We start from the raw sequence: 23,861 nt of genomic DNA, 5'->3' as shown, positions 1-23,861 counted from the left end.
CATATCTGTCTCCAAGAGCTGGGGCTTTAACACTGTCAAGTGAAGGCACACACAGGTTAGATACCTGGCATTCCGGTTTTCACACACCCATGCTGCCCCCTTCTGGATACTTTTGGAGATTATGTGATAATACAAGTTTAGTAAGATAAAATAAATGAAAAGTAATCATATTTTAAGTAATCTATTAAAGAAATTAGTCTATATGCTCACATAAAGAAATATATATATTACTGGTACTAAATTTATTTGGAAACATTTTCCAAAAATTCCATTTTGAATAAAGTTCTACTAGCAGAACACATCTGATAGTCCAGTCATCCATGCCAATGAGGGAAATAAATATAAATATATATTTATTAAAAGTAAGTAAAACATAAAACTTAACAAAGTCGCTTTTTTGTTCCCTTCCATATGCATTCCCCCCACTCCCAAAGCAAAGCAGAATGTGAATGTGGTACTTCTCTTTCCAGTTCAATTTTAATAATTTTTCTACCTACGCATGCATCCATAAATACACAGTATGGACTTGTGTGTTTTTTAAACGTAAAGAGACGGTATCTTATTGTGTCACACACACAAAAGCTCCATGTCACAGGCTGTACTTCTAAGTGCAGCCACCTGTGGCACGTACAGGTCAACGAGGAAACGTGGATAGCTCCATGCAAAGACATCGGTACCATTCTACAGGTAAGAAATATTCCACTGGGTCACTAGAGTTAATTTTTAATTTCTGCATTTTCATGTCTGTCAATAATCTCTGTCTGGTTTATTAGGGAAAATGTTTTTTTAAAGCATTCCTGACATTTTAAAATTATTTTCTTAGTCTTTTTTTCAAAGTCTAGTTTCTTTCTCCAAAATTAAAATATGTGGAAATAAAAGAAAATGTTCCTGGATCTTGGAGAGTGGAATCCTTCATACTGGAAGCTATCGTAAAAAAAAAAAAAAAAAAAAGAATGATGAATAAGAGGGGAAGCTGACATGGCGGTGAAGGGAAGAGGTCAGATCATCCTTGACTGGAACTACTAATCCTAACGCCAGAGACTTGGAGGCAATTTCCTGCTGCAGTGCTCCAGAAGCCTTAAGAAATCTGCCCTCCCTTTCAAGAGCGCTCTTCTGCAAACTGCCCGGGGATTTGGTTCAGGCTTTGGCCTCCCTAGCCTACAGTTCAGATTTTGTAAATTTACCAAAGCCTAACTCCGACAGCTACCCAAATTGTAGAAAGCATTCTATCTCTAACCATTCTACATTGCTTAAATTTCTCAGTTATTAGAATAAGATTTAGCTAAGGTGCTACATTTCTAAAGTATTAAAACTTCAGAAATTGAAAATCTCTGAAGGATTCCAAGATATTGCACACCAAGTTAAGGGAACCACACAGCTGGAGAACAGGGGAGAAGGGAGAATTGCTTTTCGCTAATAAGATTTAATACCTTTTGTATTTTGTATACCTATTTATAAAATAATTTTAAGACACAACAGTAAGCAATATTGTCAGTGCAGACGAAAAGTTAAAATTTAAAAACTCAAAATTTTAGCAAGCCTATTTTTAAAACAGATTTTCCTAAAAAGTATTCTATATGAATATTTAAAGTGGCAATCTAATATTTTAGTAATAATATAAGGGTTCCACTTTAAATTTGAATCCTATTAAAACTTCCCGAGAGTTTTAACTTCTGAATAGCAATACACAAAGTGAAAACCACTCTTTTAAAAACAATAAACACAACTTGGAATGACAAACAAAAACGGTATAGAATTGTACACTATGTTGTATAATTCAGATACTATTTAAGTCATTTTACTTCAGTTTCCTGAAGACATGTATGTGGAGTTGTGAAGGAGCATACCATCTGCCTTAGAGCTGCCTGCAGCATCCTTCTACCTACAGATAGGATCTCATTCCTTCTTCGCTGTCTCCCTAAGCTAAGGCACAAGGATTCGCTTAGTACTTAAAACCTATATGTTGGTAAACACAAAATGACTACAAAATAAAGGAAAAATCATCAATCTTATACATTCTTGATTATAATTTAAGTAAATTTTGAAACATAACTAACATACCTCTGTTTTAGGACACCTTTTCCTGAAAAAAAAATTGCAAGAAGGCAAAACTCAACTTTCTGATTCTACCTAAGAGAAAAACCAAAACTCTATTCTAATCCAAAAAGCAGATAACAAACTTTTCAATATTTATCTTTTTTTTTTTAAGATTTTTTGTTTATTTGACACAGAGAGAGCAAGCGAGAGAGAGAGAGAGAGAGAGACACAGAGCAAGCACAGCAGGGGGAATAGCAGGCAGGGGAGAAGTAGACTCCATGCTGAGCAAGGAGCCCGATGTGGGGCTCAATCCCAGGACCCCGCGATCATGACCTGAGCCAAAGGCAGCCGCTCAACCGAATGACCCACCCAGGCGCCCCTCAATATTTATCTTTAATCACTATGTTTGTTAAATACTTATAATCTTCCAATGATCAGATCACAATTTTAAAAATAGTTTCTGCTAAAAGAAAATGACACTAGATCAATTTATGAAAGGGACAACCCGAGCACTGGACCCTTCATATGTCATTAACTCTAACCTCAGCAAGACAGTCATTTGCTAAACATTTAGCAAATATCAAATTCTTAGCTTTTTATTAATCACTTAGGCTCTCTGACCTTTCGACACATTAGTTGATGCCCCTAAAACCACCAGCTAAATGAAAAGGTTATTAACCAGGCAGTCACTACTTGTTAAATTATCACAAAGCTAAAAGCAAGTTTGTTTTAATTGGTATTTTTTTTTTGCAAGACAGTGAGAGAGAGCAAGTGAGCACAAGCGGGGGAAGGGGCAGAAGGAGAAGTAGACTCCCCGCTGAGCAGGGAGCCTGATGTGGGACTTGATCCCAGGACCCTGGGATCATGACCTGAGCCGAAGGTAGACGCTTAACCGACTGAGCCACCCATATTTTTGAATGTCAATTAAAAACAAGAGAATTTCTATCATTAAGTCTCTAAGTAAATTATAAGTCATACATTATTTTCCAAGTACCACACTTCCTTGTCTGTGTCTTTCTTCCTCCTATTAGCCAGGCAACTAGCACCTGGGCCAGCCCCTTGTCTAGTCAGGAGCCCATTCCGTATGTAGCTGCACATGTTTACTAGGTCCATTAAAATCGTTTCTAAATGCAACTGATCAAAAAAAATTATTATATTATATATCCACTTTAAAGATTTTATTTATTTGACAGAAAGACTGCACAAGCAAGGGGAGTGGCAGGCAGAGGTAGAGGGAGAAGCAGACTTCCCACTTAGTGGGGAGCCTGATGTGCAGCTCGATCCCAGGACCCTGAGATTATGACCTGAGCCGAAGGCAGGCACTTAACCTACTGAGCCACCCAGGTGCCCCTCTACTTGAAGTTTTTAAAAAAAAAACCAAAGAATGCTCTCATACAAACATATAAACTAAAAAAAGTACATATTAATGTAGGTTCAAACAGAAAACATGATCTTATGTAAACCACTCCAAACTTTACTTTTAGTCATATTTATAATTTAAAATATATATTTCTCTAATATTTTACATAACAAAAATCTCTATATATTTCTCTAATATTTTATATAACAACAAAAATTCTCATGTTTCACTATAGGGCATAACTACTGTAAAATGAGGTTCAGGACAGGTTGTAACAGCGCTATAACTCACAAGTGCAATTATGATGGTATGTTTCACTAAAATAGACATAAGATTGGTTGTTTAAATAAACATACAGCAACTGTTTACAGTGATGGAGATAAAAGACTAACAACCAATTTGAAAAGAAAGGAAAGGGCGGGAAGAAGAAAGAAGGAAGAGAATGATTAAGAACCTGAATTTGGGAGCACCCGAGTAGCTCAATTAGTTGAGCAGCCGCTCTGGATTTCGACTCTTGATTTCAGCTCAGGTCATGATCTCAGGGTCCTAGGATCCAGCCCCACATCCAGCTCCATGCTCAGTGGGAAGTCTGCTTGAGGATTCTCTCTTTCCCTCTCCCTCTGCCCCTCCCGCCACTCCAGCTCTCGCTCCCTCTAATAAATAAATAAACAAATAAATAAATCTTTAGAAATAAAAAAAAAAATTTCAAGTCTGGCAGAAAAAAGAAAAAGACAACTGTCACTAGGACCTCCTACAACATCACCAATATCAAATCAAACAAAATCTAGCTCTGGCAGAACACAGCAGATAAAATACATTATCAGGAAGATTAAGTAACTAAGCAGGAAGACCAAGTAAATTTCTTGGGTTCTGAAATGAAACACCTTGTGAACACTGCATCAGATACACAAGTAAAATGCTTTTCCATTTCAGTAAGACCATAACTTGTAAAGCTGAAGGGATTTTGATAAACATGAAACCTGTGTATAAGACAACAGTGTGTGTGTGTGTTAGTACGCACATGCACACATATGCGAATGCTGGGAAACAGTGATTGTGCACACAAAGTTGGCTAATCACAAGAAAAAGTTCAAGATTAACAAACAGTAAAAGAAATTATGAAGAAAAAATTATGGGTCTGTTACTTAGCAGTCCTAAAGCCTCCTCAAGCCTCATATTCCTAAACTGGCTTTTTAATATCACTACACACCCATCAGTAAGAAAGCAATCTGCTTTCACAAAAGTATGTACAAAATTTTCCAAAATCATTATCAGTGACTGTTATACTTTCCCTTGTTACAGTGTTTATTTAAACAAACACTATTAAGAAGTATTGGTAAGTATTTTGCCTCTACCAAAGTATACATTCACTAACTTTTTGCTCAGATAAAGCTGAAAATAATGAGACTGCAGAATATCTTTGTGAATATTAAAACTACTTTAAAATGGAAAATTGAAACTTCAATAAACATATTCTAAACTGCTACTATGTTTCAGAGACAAGCCATACTATTTAGAAGTAACAGGAAAAAACAAGAATGTGCATCTTCTATTTCTGTGCTCAATAGTAAATAATTATAATTTTGCTTAAATATTATATATTCACATTATCTAGTTTTAAAATTGAAAGAGTTTTGTTAATTCTTTCGTCACATTTCCTTGAAGTTACTCTAGATTCTATTCCTGATAGCAATATAACTCATAGCTACCACAATAAAATAATCTTTATGGTGAACTTACACTACAGTTTTCAGGTGGAACTAGAAGCTGAGTAATCTCACCACCATGCACACAGAAGATATGTTTCATTTCTCCAGAAAATATGTCCCAAATTATGACTGAAAAATCCACGCCTCCAGATATCAGATATCTTTGGTCATAACGAGCTGAGACCTGATGAGGATATAGCAAACATGTGACTTTGTTCCGATGACCGCGGAGGGTTCTGTGAGGTGGCCAACCTGTGAATAAGGTTTTGGATTTAAAATGGGAAAATTAAAGTCTTACAAAGTTTCAACAAATAAAAGCAAACATGAATTGTCAGAATAGCTATAAATTTTATCATAGAAAAAACTTCTAATTTTATCTTCTAAAATACTCTGTCCAATACAGTAGCTACCGCTGACTCATATGTGCTGTAAAATACAGAGGAGGTTTCAGAGATTTAGCCCAAAAAAGTAATGTAACATACCTCATTTGTAATTTTTTATATTGACTGCAATTGATTTTATATTGTAAACCTGAAATTTTATTCAATTCTACAAGTTGAAAATAGTTTTGCTATATTGAGTTATATAAAACAGATTATTAAAATTGATTTCATCTGCTTCACTTTTACATTAATGTGAATATAGAAAATCACATACTGTTATATATACATATTTCTACTGGACAGTGTTGTTCTAAGACTGGCAGTATTACCGATAACATGGTAATTACTTAGTAAGCTATAGAGATAACTAATAATAAATGAAACTATTATATATCAAGAGGTAAAATCAGATACTTCTTACATATAATCATTACATGGTATATATTCCAATAATAGGTACTAAGTATTCCTTACCTGCACTGGCATTAAATTCTACCAACTCCTAGCACACTAACAACTAAGCTAATTCATTGTACTTGTTACAAACAAAGAGGGCAAATACTGTCAATGTCATGGTTACAGAGTTCTCAAAACATGTTAGACATTGGCAGATCTTCAGTATACCTCTTCGGAGCATGTGTTCCCCTTGCAGCAGCTGTACAATGGCTGTCTGTGTGGCAGGCACAATGATGATGCTTCCATCCTCACGGCCACAGACAAGTCGTCCATGTGCTGGTATGTACACACTTGCGGTTACTTTAAGAGGTTCATTACTACTGGGAATCACACTCAGCTGATCTATAATTCCAGCAGGACAAGGATTCAGTTTATCAAATGCCTCTTGCAAACTAACAGAAGTTGTCATTTTCAGTTCTGTAGAGGTTTTGTTTTGTATTAAAAAAAAAAAATTGTCCATGTTAGAAAAAAATTAAACATTAAAATAAATGTACTTACGGTTGATTCAGTAATACATATCAAAGAACTGTCACAAACTATAATTCTAAGAAGAATACAATGACATATGTACATTATGAATTTATTATGCAGTGGTTAGTATTTAGGTTGCTAAATTAAAAGAATTAAGATATTGCTGCACATGATTTATTACTATCTTCTTTACCTTCCTGTTTATCAGGTGTGTCTGATATGTTCCAAATATTCAATCTTCCTGAAGAATCACCTTGAATTAATAGTTTGTGGAGGTGTTCCTTGAATCCATAGAAAAACCGAGTAACAGGAGGACAAATTAGCAACTGCCAAAAGAAAAAAAAAAACTGTTCAAATATTTTTAGTTGTCCTTTATTTATTTATTTTTAGATAATCTCTACACCCAACATGGGGCTTGAACTCATGATCCTGAGATCAAGAATCGCATGTTCTACCAACTGAGCCAGCCTGGTGCCCCTTAGCTACCTTTTTAATCAAAATATTTTACATATTAACATTTTTCAGATAAGGATGTTAAGTACTCTGCCTCAGAACAGAGTAAAAAAAAAAGTGTTTATAGCATGAGTCTTCAACAATACTTTAATGTAATTTTATAGCATTAATTACATGTCAACTAATATTCAAGTCCAATAAAATACAAATATGCAAAGAAATGAAAACTACATTTATAGTCTTTCTCTAAAATTAGTATTTATATTCTTTCTCTCACCACAACAATGCAATTTATTTGTCTCCTATTAAATAATTAATACAAAGATATACCACCCTTTACCAAAAATAAAAGTCTCCACTTTAAAGGTCTAAAGGGGAGAACTAGCTAATCCTAGCTTTCTGCCCATTCCTGATCAGTCACTAGGAGTAGCAGCAAAATTAAACGACCAAGATTATACAAGTAGAAGACTCCATTTTTTTTAAGCAGTTTATTTTCAACTAATAACATGACATTTTACTTGGTCACATTTACATAATCAATTTGAACCTAGCCTGATATGTTAACTATAAACCACTAGGAACAAAAACCATTCATCAGGCTCTTGTGTATACTTTCTTTTAAAACAAATTATTTTTCTGCTTTTATGCCTTCAGTGATATCACTTATTTGAAAATACTAAATAGGGGTGGGCTCAAAAAATTATAAAGTTTAGATTATCAATTCACAGGTGCCTGAATATTAAAGCATAGAATCTTATCCTGAAAAGCAGAAAAAAATATATTTCAGTTTTGACAATTATAGTTAACAATCTAATTACTGTATTTGGTGTTAGTTGTTTCTAAAAAAATCACTAGCCTATAGAAACTATATATATTAAGCATAATCAATTATGTGATTTAACTTAAAGTCGGAAAATTACTTTATTGTTGTAACTGATAAATGGATGTTGTCATTCATGTTGTAAATGACATGTTGTAACTGATAAACAGTTTTCTAAAGTAGAGAAAAATTAATGTTGTAACTGATAAACAATATCCCTAACATGGAGAAGTTGCTACAGCAGCTATAATAACCAATATTCCATATTCCACAGTGTGAGTATCTCATACCATATAACACATGTATCTTAACTTAAAACATATTGGGGAGCTGGTATTTTAAAAAACATAGTATGTACTTTGTTTTGCTTTGTTTTATCTATGTTTTTTATACAAGTCATTATCCCTTAGTTTACCTGGAAGTGACTGTTTGGAGAAGGAGGTGTTCAAGTTAGGAGAATAAAGGATAGGTCATAGAGCATCTTAACTGTACAGAGATGCAGAAATTCTGTAAATTTAAAATATTAAAAAAAGAAATTCCCTTCCCCTCACCATTCCCTCACATAAAGATGGAACAAAAAGTTCAAAATGAAAAAGGTGTGCAAACCCAGAATATAAGTAAAGGAAACTTTACTTCCAAAACCAAAGCTTTGTCCTTAATGCTCAAAAAATATAAGGATGAAAACCTAGTACTAAGTGCCATTGCATTTCAATTCTAAATTGATATTAAGTAGGTTTTTAGACGTCAGGGGCATCTAGGTGGCTCAGCTGATTAAGCATCTGCCTTCGGCTCCGGTCGTGATCTTGGAGTCCTGGGATCGAGCCCCATGTCAGGCTCCCTGCTCGGTGGGGAGCGTGCTTCTCCCTCTCCCTCTGCTCCCCTGCTCCTGCTCTCTCACTCACTGTCTCAAATAAATAAATAAAATCTTAAAAAAAAAAGAAATCATAATAAACTTTGGTTTTTATAGAGAAAAATTTCTTTTATTCTTTATTTCTAATGCCTGATAATTTAAAACGCTATATGATTTGGGGGATATACTGCAAGGCCTTATCCAAGTAATGACCTGTTACTGATGGGCAGTATTCCATGATTACCTTTGCCCTCCTAAAATTATACCTGTCACTTTGTTTACAATTGCATTACAGCATAAATTTATGCCATCAATATTTTACCAAAAAGTCATTTCCACTATGTAATCAGTATAAGATCATCTGTATTCTAGGAGAAATGTGAACACTAAAGCATATTATATGATTAAGATATGCAAATTTTAGAACTGTGCTTATAATTGACCATGTCAAAATGTTTTATGACATTTAACACTGCCCTGAATCTTTCAAATTCTTAGCTACCAAAAGACACTGATAAATGCAGTTGTGAAAAATTTTCAATGTCACTATCAATTATAAATGATACCTGAAGAATTTTACCTCTTTATCTGTTCGATCCAAGAGGCTATGTTGTACAGGAGGAATTAAATTTTCAACTGCTTTCCCCACATCACTGCGGAATGAATCACTAGCTGGAAGGCAACTGAAAATGAGAAAAATATAACATTCAATTAAAATACTGGCATTAAATATTTTATCATACCATATGAGGAGGATTTTTTGGACAATGGACAAAATACGGATTTTCAAATTACAGTTAATTTAATGTAGGCATTAAATTGTCATTAAAATACCCTACTTCAAATAAGGACCCACCTAATTTTTGTACTTAGAAGTTAAACTGGAATTATAAATCTAACTTAAGAAGTTTTGAAGTTTTTTACCTAAAATCATTTATACTTTAAACATTTTCATACATTCAAGTTATACCCTGAATTCAGACTCTTTTGCTTTGATTAAAGTCCTAACTTATTATTGATTGAATACCTGGCAGGTAGTTTGTAAATATAACTTTGCCCATTTTCAGTCCAAATGATTACTTTATCTGCTGATACAAAGTCACCTCCAGTCCACGTCTGTCCATTTTCACTAGGACCTGAACACAGCAAGGAATAGTCTCCAGCATCAAAAACCTACAAGGAACAAGAAATTCGCAATCTAATCCATGTTGGTGTCATTTAAGTAAGATACAGTGACATTTAAACTAAAAACACAGGACACCTGGGTGGCTCAGTCAGTTATGTGTCTGCCTTTGGCTCAGGTCATGATCCCAGGGTCCTGGGATCGAATCCTGCATCGGGCTCCCTGCTCCACGGGGAGCCTGCTTCTCTCTCTGCCCCCTGCTCGTGCTCTCTCTCACTCTCTCTCTCTAATAAATAAAATCTTAAAAAAAAAAAAAGACTAAAAACAAAACAAAACTTCTGGAAATATATTTACCAAGCTCAGGCCTTTAAAATTCACTACCTCAAGTTAAAGACATTGTGTCAGAGAGCCCTAGGGCTCCGTCACCTTCACCAGGGAAAACACAACTAGGTCCCCAGCTGTGTGCCTCTCAGCAGTCAGGCATATGACAAGTGGAGCAGGCGTGCTGCCTTACATAGGGACAGGGAATCCTTAGCCTTTTTTATCTAAAGGGAGGAATGTTCCATCAAAGAATTCCAAGTCGTAGGGAACCAGCCTCTAGAATGCATGGTTATGACTCCTGTTTTATTTCTATGTTCAGTAACAATATTTCTAACAAACTCAGACATCAGAATATCTCTTTATCAATATGGGAATGACCTTACTTTATTTCATTCAGGGACTGAAGTACCGTAAATAGAAAGTTAAAAGACTCAGTTTTATTATTTAATAATTCTCACGTATAAAAGTCCCCCACACAACCCTCCAAAAGTCAAGTCCCTAAAATTTCATCAGCAACACAGGCTATCTGGAGCTTTGTACCTGTAAGGCACATCAATGTTTACAAAGTCCCTTCACATCATTATCTCACATGAGCCTTAGAAGGACTGCAGGATTAACTGCTATCCCATTTTACAGATGGCAAACTGACATAAATAAGGGTTACATCACCAGCTCAAGGTCCCATGTCCAGTAAGTGCTAAAGCTAGGACTAAAAACCCTGATCTCATAATTCCTAGAAGAATTTTTCTACCACTCTTAATAACTGGTAAAAGTACATTCTACAATGCTAAAAAATTCAATTGGGTCAGAATTTTTATTTTAGTTTTCTTTAAATAAAAAGCAATCAAACTGTTTATACAAGAGCCTTTTCAAAATTAAAACAAATCCTAGCCAAATTTACCATGATTTGCTATATTTATCATTTATTACATTAACACTACAATAGCCAAGACAAGTCTAAGAAAGAATGGAGACCACCCTCCAGCCTTATTATCTATGAAAACAAATTATAAAGCTTACAGAAAATAAAACAATACAGTACTGATGCATAAACAGAAAAATCAACAAGTTCAGAAAGATTCCAGTAATTACAGGAATAGAATATATTATAAAGGCACAACAATAGAAAAGTGAATTATTCAACAAATGGCATCAGGAACCGGGGGTCCACGTGGAATAAAGATAAAATTGGATCTACACCTTGCAATTTATACAAAATAAATTCCAGATTAAATATTCGAAGGTATATAAAGTAAAATTATACAAATATTAGGAATCTCAGCTTGTGATGGGCCCTTTAGATCATCTAACAAACTGTTAGAACCCATAAAAGATGATAATCTAACCACTTAAAATAGAAAACTTCTTTTTGGCAATAAGTATTTGGAAAACTCATTCTATTCAGTCAGTACTACTATCTTAGTGTTGTTTTACTATGCATTTCTCTGGGGCGCCTGGGTGGCTCAGTCGTTAAGCGTCTGCCTTCGGCTCAGGTCATGCTCTCAGGGTCCTGGGATCGAGCCCCACATCGGGCTCCCTGCTCGGCGGGAAGCCTGCTTCTCCTTCTCCCACGCCCCCTGCTTGTGTTCCCTCTCTCGCTGTGTCTCTCTCTGTCAATAAATCATCTTAAATCAATCAATCAATCAATCAACAAATAAAATACTATGCATTTCCCTGATGATTAATGAAGCTGAGCACCTTTCTATGCATTTGTTAGCCACCAGCTTTCTTTTATGAAACATTTTTGTCCCTTTTCCTATTGGATTGTCTTTTTGTTCTGGTCTCAATGTTTTTAAAATGCTTATTATGAACACACAAGAAACTGGTATTAGATGCTGCCCCTGGGGAGGGGAAGGGAAAGGATGCGTACTTTTCAGTGTGTCCTCTTGCTCCCTGATTTTATTACTATTTGCATGTGCTATAAATTTTAAGACAAAGGAAGGATCCCATGTAGCTCACTGTAACAGCAGCTGCTAGCTTCTCCTCTCTAGTCCTATTCCCAAACAGTAGCAGTGGCAAGGATAAGGTTAAGGTGTTGCCTCCTGCGCCAGTCAGGCCTGTCACCGCAAAGCCCGTGCCCTCTGAGGCAGTATCCCACGGCAGTGAGGAGGGCGGGTGCTGCAGTCAGGCTGCTGGAGCCGTAGCCCAGCACCGCCACAACCACCTGTATAACCTGAGTCGAGTTTTGTGTGTTCCCTCTGCCTCAGGTGCCTCATCTGCAAAATGAGGAAAGTAACAGTTCCTGCTGTAGCCAGCAGGCTCTACGACTGCCCCGACCTGGTATTCATACCCTTCTGTAATCCTCTCCCGAGTGTGGGATTTTGTGACGTTTCTAGACAACGGACTGTGGGAGAAGTGATGAGACTGCGGTCCCAAGATTAGGTGGATCAGGGCTACAACTTCTCTTGCTTGCTTACTACTCTGAAAGAAGACCGTTCCCAGGCTGTGCGAGGCCCAGATGGCAAGAAACTAATGTGTCCAGCCAACAGTCAGCTGGACGTAAAGCCTGCCAACCACCAAGTGAGTTAAGCTTGCAAGCAGACCCACCCTAGGTGACTCCTACCAGGAGACTGTGGCCCTGGCTCACACCCTGACTGTAGCCTGTGGAGACCCTGAGCCAGAGGCACCCAGCTAAGCTGTGCTCGCATTCCCAACCCACAGCAGGGATTGTGATACATGAACCAGAGGGCGACTGACACACGTTTATTGTTTTAAAAACCTGCTAAATTTTGGAGTAATCTGTTATGCAGGATTACGTAACTGATACACCTCCCCTCAGAGAGTTGTGAGGATTAAAAGAAATAATACATGGAAAGCTTTGAAAAATATGCTAGCCCACAAGTGGTCAAAACATGCTGGTCCTTTTTCTATTATAGAAATACTGAAGTCTGGCAATGTCGAAGTAATATAATCCTTCGGTCATTAGCTCTCAAGTGATGTAGGAAGACCTTCCCAAATCCAAGAAGTCAGAACAGAATGGCAATCGGGAATAACAACAAACTACAAATATAGGTCAACCTGCAGAAAATTCAACACCACTGCTTATGTTGTACTGAGGAAATAATGACTGAAACAGTAGCAAAAGGTAGACATTAAGATCAATGGGATAATAATCATTAACTGAATCATTCTATAGCCCAGAACAAAAAAGGTTAACGATATACAACTAAATCCCAACACCTACAAATGTGATATCAAAATCACGTAAGAATTCCAAAGGGTTAAAATATTCTTGCACCAAGCTCTTCCTTATAATTATCTTTGAAGTCTGATAAACCAACACCTTGAAGGGTAAAAATATAGCTTCTTACTTAGTAGTTATCTTACCCTCCAATACTTGGAGCACACAACCAAAAGTGACCTTTGTGTGAATGCACAAAAAGAAATGCTTTGGCAATTCTGACAATAAATCGGTTTGGATTCCTCCTCAAATATTGGCTCAGTATCCTGAAAAGAGAAAGATACGTAAAACGTTAGGAATGGTTTGGTTGTTGATTAAAATTATCATACAGCGATAAAAATAAAGAAAATGGAAGAAAGACATCACTTGATATATTCATCATTTTAGCCTCTCATGTGAGAACCAAGGTAATAAAAAGCAGCAAAACTACACTCCAAACACATCCGGGCACAATGTCTTTGCTACAAAGCTACTCAAGAATGAAATACTGAGAAGAATCAGAGTGTCAACATTGTGGCAATAACAGATGATAAAAGTTTGAGTCAATCCTCAATTCTCTATGTCCTTCTAGGTTAAAAAAAAAAAAAAAAGATCAATTCCTCCAGGTCCTCCCCCAAATACAGTGTGTAAAAATTGACTAGCTGAAGAGATTAGCATCAATACTTAAAATACTGATCTGCCGTTCCTTATTGACAGAATTACAAGGAATTCAAGCCCAAAGAACAGAGAACTAAAATTGGCTTTATATACTTTTTGTGTTTGCTTTATTTTCTTCCCTCAAGTAAACTATCTTTTAACTTTAATAGAGGCAACTGAGGAAAATCCCAGCTCTTCTGTGTTTCTCTACTTTATATCCTCTACAGTATGTTTCTCTATTTCATATCCTTGACAGAGCAGATGCCTGCCATCAAAAGTGAAAAACAATACACTTACAGAGACAGCATACTAGGGGATGTTCTAATACTATGTCAATAAGGCTCTCGAAAAAGAATAGCTTTCTCCTGGCCCTTTAGGAAAAAAAGGGAGGGGGCCTATCATCGCTAAAATTGAAGACTCTGTAAGAACAGAACATCTGTCTCACCTGCATGCCACTTATTTCAGAGGTAACAATCCACACCTTCAAGATGCCCGTCACTGAGAGTGCGACCACAGTGTCCTCTAAGTCGAGAGGGACCAAGAAGCCAAGGTTACAAACATAATACACTTTCTTTCTAAATAGTAACATGGTTTGCATTAATGAAATTAAGTAATAATTATTCTCAATTGGCATAAAAGCATAATTCTATATTTCATGAAATAACAAAAGCCAGATTTTGAAACATAATAGACCACAAATTTGCAATTCAAGGAAAAGTTGTTTGCAGCTACTTGAATGTTTTTATTTCTAATCAACCAATTTTTAATAATTTCAAATGTTCCTGATCACCATGATTACTTGATGATTTAACAAAGAATTTTTATTCTTCAAAATTCACAACTTTTAATTATTTATCATGGGTGAGCACACTCACTTTATTTCTTGAAGACACTCATTTCCCCAATGTCCCACCTACTTTGCCTGCCTTCTAGACATTTTATGGTACATTACACCCTCTATAGACTGTGATCAAGAGAAGACATGATCTAAAAAGGAAATGCATAGGCTGCAGGTAAGGAAGCAGTCACAGTGCCATGGTAACATACAAGAAACTCTGAGAGCAGAGACACTGGGAGCAGTCTCATGCGGGCTCCAGAGTGAGGGAGATATATGTGGAAACCTCATTCTCTTCACTAACTAACCGATGAACTGTGAATAACTTAACTAACTTGTCTTAAATTCAACTTGCTTATCTGTAAGCAAATACAAATGAGTAACAATGGTACCTAGCTTAATGGGTTGCTATGAGAATCAAGACACAGCACAGGGGGCGTCTAGGTGGCTCAGTGGTTGGGCAACTGCCTTTGCCTCAGGTCATGGTCCCGGAGTCCCGGGATCGAGTCCCACATCAGGCTCCCTGCTCGGCGGGAGTCTGCTTCTCCCTCTGACCCTCTCCCTTCTCATGCTCTCTCTCACTCTCTCTCTCAAATAAATAAAATCTCAAGAAAAAAACAAACAAAAAACAGGTATAGCACTCAGCATGTCAATCAAGATGGGTTATTACTATTATTAAAAAGAACCGTTTGCTGTCCTTAAATAAAACCCTTGTCGTATTACAGAGTTCTCCAGACAACGTAAGGCACTGGAACGCAGAGATTACAAGTCATGAGCCTGTATGCAGACACTAACAACTGCTCACAAATCTGTCAATTTATAGTAAAAGTGGAACATACCAATATAGCTAAAATTCTCAAATATCCAAAGACTAGAATACGGTAAATGCAGATTAAAAATTACATATGCTTGCAAGATTATAAACTGATAACATTTAGAATTGCATGCACAGCATAGAAGTTTTCATCAGTGACATTCTATCCTATTCTGATAAGAGTACATGTGTATCTCATATGGAAATACTGTAAAAATTCAAAATGTACAAACTGCTTATCAAAAATATAGTCCTTTTTTAAAGAAAACATTGACTATGACTAAGATTACAGGTGAACATGCTAATAATGAGTTCCCCATTGCCTGGAAAATGAAGTGGAATCTCTTTTTCACTGCTATGCTCTTGAATAAAGCAGTAATTCTCTAATAGGCATTAAAAAGCCTCTATTTAAGAAGGTCCCAGATTAAAGAAGTCTGTTCAATTTTATTTCACTGAACATCTCCCAAATATATTTGACCACAGAACCCTCCTTTTTCACTAATACCTATTAACAAACTTCAGAATCAATACTCAGCAGATGAGCCCTTGGAAAGTGCTGCAAACCCATCCACTGTTTCCACAACCACTGCTGGACCTCAGACCTGCACCACTCTCGGTTGGGGTATTAAAATCATCTCCCATCTAAACCATTCTCAACAATGCCACCAAAGTGATGCTTAAAACCAAGTCCCAGGGTGCCTGGGTGGCTCAGTTGGTTGAGGGTCTGCCTTCGGCTCAGGTCATAATCCCAGGGTTCTGGGATGGAGCCCCTGCATCAGGCTCCCTGCTCAGCAGGGAGCCTGCTTCTCCCTCTCCCTCTACTCATACCGCGCCCCCCCACCGGCCATGGTCGCTCTCTCTCTCTCACAAATAAATAAAATCTTTAAAAGAATAAAATAAAACATAAGTCCCTTCAAGGTTTCTTACCAGAGACCATCCAACATCTATAGCAAGGGCCAGAAAGCCACAACTCATGGATCAAATCCAGCCCACCGGCAGTTTTTTATAAATAACGTTTTATTAGAACACAGACAGGCTCATTCACTTCCATACTATGTGCTTTTGTGCTACATTGGCAGAACGTAGTAGTTGAAACACAGATCACGTGGACTGCAAAACCTAGAATATTTAGTATGTGGTCCCTTATAGTACAAGTCTACCAACCCCTGATCTACAGGACGAAACTCAAATTCCCTAGCTAGCACACAAGGCCCTTCTTGATCTGCCCCCCACCAACTTAGCCAACCACAGATGCCCCCATTACTTCCCTCAAACTTCTTACCTATGTTTTATGCTTATGAAATATACCATATATGATACAGAACTCTACAGTTAAACTATCCATCATGTCAGGGTGCCAAAGTCCCTAAAGGGCACCACACACTGACCTTGTGTTCGGTGGGATCGGATAATACTCATGGAGCTAATCCAGTCTGGAGAGATCTTTGATACTAAGGAGTATAACACCTCAAGGCTGGTGGCATCCACAACGAGGATTTCAGGATAGTGGCCATGGCATAAAAGCCTTCCTTCTCTCTGATTTCCAACAGAAAACTGGTAAAACTAAAAGGAAAAAGAGTTTTAAATGTTCTCCTTTACTTCTGAGACTTGATTCGCAAGCACTCATCAAGCTTATTATGGAACTCAATTTCTCCAGTAATATTTCCAGACAGGTACTATATGGTACCTATTATAGGTGTCTGTGTATATATACACACATCCATCAAATTACATTAATATTTCAAAATATCTAACAAAAATTATTCTTTTCCTAACATCCTCCCTTTTGAATTATTTTGGAGAAGTCACAGTAATTCTTCATTTTTAATCCTCCTATAGCATCTAAAACAGGATTGTTGAATGAATTCATAAAACACCTCAATAATACCAGCTTCACAAATCAAAGCAAAAGGAATCTTTCCACAAAGCAAAGCAAAAATATGAATTTTAGATGAATGGGAATAGGTGGGGATAGGCTTATAATTACTAGTTATGACCAAATAAAATTTAGAAGATGACTGCTGTTCAAACATGTTATAAGCAGCAAATTCTGATTAACCTAAGTGTGTTATTTCAGACTAAAGTATGAGACAACTATGTAAATCATCCTCATAATGCATATTTATACTTTGTGGAAGAAAAAGAGAGGAAGAACCAACACAATCATGATCTACATGTTACTCATCCCAAGAATAACTCAAAAGGAAAAGATGGGTTTCCATCATCCAAAGAGCAGAGGAAGAATAACTATCAAAACAAGACTAACAACTTCTCAACTGACCTGTCTCCCGCTAGCTTAAAAAAAAAAAGTGACTCTCCAGGTGGAATGATTCTCCTAGAGGATTACTAGAAGGTGAAGACATCTAACAACCAGACTACTAGTTCCCAAAGGATTGGACCTTACACGAATCACGTGATGGCAAGCTAGACTGAGCACAAAGGGCAATGCTGTAACCACTCCACAATTGGGGAAATAACTAAGGAACCTTGGTCCAGTCTGCTCCCACACTAATCAGTCCTGTTCTAAGGCTCAACATTGCGTGTGAAGGAATACAATCTTCTCTCAACTATGGGGTACCCTGATAAGAAGGATTACAACTTCTTAAACATAAATACTGATCACCGAGCACATTAACTAAGGGCAAGGTAGCACCCAAGAGGGGGGTCTAATAAAACACAGACAACCACACAGGGCATCTCTAGATCTTAGAAGGTTGATCCAAAAAACAGGACACACAACCTGGAGGTTCCAGGGACTGCCAGGCACTCTCATATGATAACGTGACCATAGACAACCCTGACCCATCTAAGGAGAAGAGGGTCGAGGAGGAGAAGATGTGTGCAGAGAAGCAAACTCTGTCAGTACCCACCCGACACCAGCCCAGAGAGACACGTGCACTGCAGTCAGTGATGAACTCTCTCCTGGGGGCAGGGATATTTTACTAGCCTTGACTGATAAATGCCTCCCACCTTTTGCTTTAAAGTTATGCTCCCAAATAATCTTCTGACCACTAAATTTAGCTCCCCAGACATTTTCATACTAGCAAAAAAAGTATCCTGAACGGAGAAACAATTTTTCCAAATATTAAAAAGGGATCTCCCCGTGATAATTTAATAAGTTGGCATCTCCTTGTGATTTCAGTAAGTGCCAGTGTCACCAAGGTTTACCATTTCTGCTTATACAAACAACTTGCTCTTGGACCTGAGAGAGTGAAGATCACACAGGAAACAACTGTCCCACACTAGTGAACCTGTCAAAGAGCATCTACTTAGAGACAGCTGCCAAGTTAAATGCAGGACCTATTACAGGATCTGAGAAAGAACGGGCACTAAAAATATATTGAATAAACAAAGAGAATTTTTCCTAAAATGTAAACCAAAAGTTTCTAAATCATGGAACTATAGAACAGTCAAAATGTTTATATCCAACGAGTTCAAGACACTAAATAAATTATCAATAAAGTCACTAATTATATTATCATTTATTATCCATTTTCTCTCTATAAACCTTGATGATTCATCATATGATAAAAAATAAGTAACATATGCCCCATACACTCTAACAACACTGAAGAAGCAATTTTTAAAAGGCCTTTGTGAGGGTAAGAAACAGTAAAAAAAAAAAAAAAAAAAAAAAAGACTTTATTACACAAACCACCATCTCACCCTGAAACATTTTCCATTGCTTTTCTAATTTGTGTTGGCACAAGTTTTCTTTCTCAATAAACGACTGTATTTGTTTGAGGGAGGCAGTATGATGTAACTGAAAGAATAGAAAGATGAACCTGATTTGGGATCCTGGCGCCAGGAATGACTCACTGTGAGACTGGGACAAGTCATTTAATCACTCTGGGTCTCAGCTTCCTTCTGTGTAAAATAGTATACTTCTATCTCATTTGTAATGATGTGGGGAGGACTAAATGAAACACCATAAAAGAAATGCCTATATAATATGTGCTCAGTAAAAGTTAGTTCTCTTCTCTTCCCTCTCCTGCCCCATTGAGAACATAAATCATATTTTCAATGGACTTGTGATTTTCCCAATATTCAACAGAGTAAATGATGCATAAACTGAAGCACCAAAAAACTTGACAATTATGAAAGAATAAGAAAGAATACCAGGAATAGACATCAGAAACTATAAATTCGTATGTAAATTCTTGTATAAGGCAGAAATATGAAATAGTCATTTCTTCAACAGTTAGAAAGTCAAAAAAATGTACCCAAGGACCAACTGCAAAGTAATAAACAGGACATGATCTGTAAAGTGGGTCAATTTTTGTCAAGCTTGAATGGAATCATAAAGGCTTTAGCATGAGAGAATTCATTATTTAGGATCTAGAGGAATGACCCAACTTGTAAAGGGGCTCTCACTTGGGTAATCAGGATGGCCAGAAAGAGTAGAAGTGGCAGTGGTAACTGGCTTAGCCTCCACCTTTCCCCATTAGTCCCCTCTACTTAATACAGCCCCCACTATACCATCTGATGAGGAATACTTTTACTATCCCAACTGAGTAACAGGACAAGAAGACTACATCTCCACCCATTTTTCATACAAAAATTTAGGCTCAATGTTTAAAAAACACTTAATTGTAACCTGTAATAAGTTGTGCTGACTTGAACCGTTACGGAAATAGATACTAACCTGTATACCTGTATGTGTGCAGGCTAATTTTGTAAACTCAATACATCTGCCATCATTCACGTCCCAGAGACACATCTCTCTATAAAACAAAAGTAATAGCTAACTTTAAATCTGATATTTAAAAGTACTGTCAAACTCTGTCACGGTGCTTTAAAATTAATCTTTCATTAAAACTGATATATTTCAGGGAAAAGTAGTGTATAATCATTGTTGCTGTCTGTGAAAAATTCTGGTCCTCATTCAGCATCCCAACCTCCCCTCCAACCTCCCCACCCCCACCTAGATCCACATTCTTTCTGAACACATGGTAGGACTGCACTTCCTGGCTCCCTCTCGGTTGGTAAAGTCTTGTGAGTAGTTCTGGCCACAAGTGATACAAGGGCCTCAAGAACTTTCTTTCTCCTCTGCCTCCATTCCAGACAGTGGCTGCTTCTGTCAGTAGCTGCTCCTTTCACCCTCAACCTCAAAGTCAGGACGATAGTGAAGCAGAGCCCCAAATGATATACCAGGGTCAAGTGACAAAAACAAGAAATAAACTTTTAATTTAAACCACCGGGATTTTCCATTAATTATCAGCATAGCTAGAAAATTTAGCACAACACAAAACAAAAATTAAAACTTAATTCCAAACCTTTGCGAGTGAAATTTAATATTCCAATTTTGATTCAGTATTTATTGCATATGTTTTATCAAGTGCATAAAAAAGCTTCCATCTCAAAGATATGGCATTCCAAATTAGAAATATCAATATGTCTTTATCTTTTGAAGAAATAAGCTTTATTTAACAGAACACAGCATTAATAAAATGCAGTGATGCTAATATTCTCAGGGCTTTCTTCAAGATACCCTTTCTTATATCTCACATGGTATGAAACAATTTTTCAAAGGATGTTCAATCTTATTTGCACGCTAATATGAATTATCCTTTAATTGACCAAGAGGGACTGTATTTTTTACCTGATGCTGCCTCTTCTTGTTACAGTTACATAAGGTTCTTTTCAAGTTCATAAATTATGAGGGGTTAATGGGAGGAAACAACTTCTTAAATAATTCTCTTCTAGGTCCCCAATTCCCTTCAATAACACATTATCTATATAGTTTTCTAAGCAGCAGAAAAGTTTAAAAACTCCTCACTCTGAACCCTATGACTATAGCTAATGATTTCTCTCTCTCTCTAAAAACAAGTTATATTCTAAGACTCAGGAATATATAATTACATTAGTGTATTAACATATATGAATACAACTATATGACCTTTGCATGGCTTCATCTTCTGAACTTATGCTAGCCTAGTCATCATTCAGTTGTCTGCCACCTCAATAAAAATACCATGGGGATTAGTGATCAAACTTTAACTTATAAGGTATTCTGAGTTTCTCAAAAGCAAGGCAAAAACATAATCATAAATTATGATAAAAGTATCACAAAAATCATTAATAAAGATAAAATTCACATTTATAAAACCATATTCCAAATATCTTTAAGTTCAAACAACTGAACCATTTATTTAAAAGATATTTCAAAAAGAAAAAAAAAAACTCCTTACTCACTCATACACTGGTACTATTTGCAATAAAGACTTATGAGGAAAAAAGTGAATAAGAAAATACTTGCCCACTTTCAGATGCACTCACAATATACTGTTTGTCACTAGAAGCACAAGCTTTAGACAAACAGGTGATTGAGGCTGTGTGACCAAACAACAGTGCTCGAGGATTAACCTAGAAATACACAAATACGTTGATATAAGTACCAAATTTTTAAAAATTAATTTTTAGGAATCCTGTTAAATATTCAATATAAATATACAGATACAGATTTGAGAAGAATTGAGAGTAACACAAGTGACCCCCCCCACCCACTTAAGGCTCATAATCACCCCACCAGGTAGTTCTTAAGTCAAAACTGGAACACCAACAGATAACACTGTTTGCCCAACACACACACAGAGCGACAGAGCTAGAGGTCAAACGAGGGCAGTCTTAAGCACTAAGCCACAGTATACTGAAGAATCAGATGAAGAATGTGAGTTAGTAATAAAATAATTTAACCCCACTCATTTCTTAAATAATATGCTCAGTGACCTGAAAACATATTTAGAGTCTCTAGATTAACACACTCAAAACTCAATAAAATAGAGGACAGGCACCCTCCCAAATGCTGATAGCAACATTAACTATTAGGAACGAAGAATGACCTTCACAGACCAATGATTTAGTGACACAGTGCCTTACAGAAAGAAAGGCTTAACACCCACTATTCTAAAATAGCCTGGCTATCAGGGGGCACCTGGGTGGCTCAGTTGTTGGGCGTCTGCCTTCGGCTCAGGTCATGGTCCCAGGGTCCTGGGATCGAGCCCCACATGGGGCTCCCTGCTCCGCGGGAAGCCTGCTTCTCCCTCTCCCACTCCCCCTGCTTGTGTTCCCTCTCTCGCTGTGTCTCTTTCTGTCAAATAAATAAATAAAATCTTTAAAAAATAAATAAATAAATAAAATAGTCTGGCAATCAGCCCCCAAATTTATCTACTTTGTACCAAATGGCATCTTATTACTTCAGGTTACTTCAGGGCCTTAGGTTATTTCAGGATATATTTTTCAATTAAATATTTAATACATACAAATAACATTTATAATATACATACAAGATATAAAGAATACACTGAGTAACCACATACTCAATACCCAGTTAAAAGAACAGAATATAGGGACTCCTGGGTGGCTCAGTCAGTTAAGCATCTGCCTTTGGCTCAGGTCATGATCCCAGGGTCCTGGGATCGAGCCCCATGTCGGGCTCCCCGCTCAGCGGGGAGTCTGCTTCTCCCTCTCCTTCTGCTGTTCCCCCTGGTCGTGCTCTTTCTCTCATTCTCTCCCCTCTCTCTCAAATAAATAAACAAAATCTTAAAAAAAAAAAAAAAAGAACAGAATATAACAAAGTCCCTTTGTACCCGTCCTGGTGTCCATTTTGCAAACAATTTATCCCAATTTATTAGTAAAGCTAAATTGTTCAAAATTAAATATTCCACGGGAAGAGTACCGATATTGTTCTATAGTTCTGGTATGTAACAACTGAAGAGATTTTCCAAATAAAATTCTAGTCATCTTTTGTATAATTACAATTAAGAGGGGTGCCTGGGTGGCTCAGTTGTTAACACATCTGCCTTCGGCTCAGGTCATGATCCCAGGGTCCTGGAATCGAGCCCCATATCAGGCTCCCTGCTCAGCGGAAAGCCTGCTTCTCCCTCTCCCACTCCCCCTGCTTGTATTTCCCCTCTCACTGTCTCTCTGTGTCAAATAAATAAATAAAAATCTTTAAAAAAAATAATTACAATTAAGAGAAAATTTCTTTTTTTGCTTAGTTATAATATGCATTTTTTTCTTCAAAGGCAAAATTTCTATTTTAATTATTTAAGAATCAACCATTGTTTATAGTTAGAATGGGCCTAGAAAGTTTTCCCATACTGCCAAAATTTTCTCATACATCCAACCCCATCTCCATATAGAGATTCAGTAGTCTTCTACTAAAAATTATGCTGTTGGTCAATTCTTTAATTTCTCCCAAGAAAATCAACTTTACCAATAGTTTTATTTCAAAGATACATGGCTTTGTCAGAAAATTCCACTTTCAGCCATTACAAGTAACTAGAACTAGACTTTACTCCCACCATAATCTAAAAAATAAAAATTTTTGAATGAAGTATAAACTTCACATGATCACCTTAATAGAGGCAATAAACCTTTTGACAAAATTCAATATCCTTTCATAATTAA

At 36.8% G+C, this 23,861-nt stretch overlaps 1 protein-coding gene across 5 annotated transcripts in view; it reads right to left on the bottom strand.

The window, feature by feature from the left end:
- Positions 1-23,861, bottom strand: part of WDR7 (WD repeat domain 7) — a 364,018-nt gene that overhangs the window by 303,852 nt on the left and 36,305 nt on the right. For all 5 annotated transcript variants that reach the window (XM_027577317.1, XM_027577315.2, XM_027577319.1 and 2 more), the window contains 10 exons: positions 21,709-21,815; positions 20,095-20,173; positions 16,838-17,012; positions 14,246-14,322; positions 13,311-13,430; positions 9,567-9,712; positions 9,120-9,222; positions 6,610-6,742; positions 6,114-6,362; positions 5,138-5,358 (listed from right to left, as the gene is read on the bottom strand). In XM_027577317.1, the coding sequence (XP_027433118.1) occupies positions 5,138-5,358; positions 6,114-6,362; positions 6,610-6,742; positions 9,120-9,222; positions 9,567-9,712; positions 13,311-13,430; positions 14,246-14,322; positions 16,838-17,012; positions 20,095-20,173; positions 21,709-21,815 (1,410 nt within the window). The remainder of the gene's footprint in view (positions 1-5,137; positions 5,359-6,113; positions 6,363-6,609; positions 6,743-9,119; positions 9,223-9,566; positions 9,713-13,310; positions 13,431-14,245; positions 14,323-16,837; positions 17,013-20,094; positions 20,174-21,708; positions 21,816-23,861) is intronic.

Source organism: Zalophus californianus, chromosome 14 (genome assembly GCF_009762305.2).
Source record: "Zalophus californianus isolate mZalCal1 chromosome 14, mZalCal1.pri.v2, whole genome shotgun sequence".
Taxonomy (NCBI): Eukaryota; Metazoa; Chordata; class Mammalia; order Carnivora; family Otariidae; genus Zalophus; species Zalophus californianus.
The sequence above is the reverse complement of the archived record's forward strand: the minus strand, read 5'-3'. Positions and strand labels throughout refer to the sequence as shown.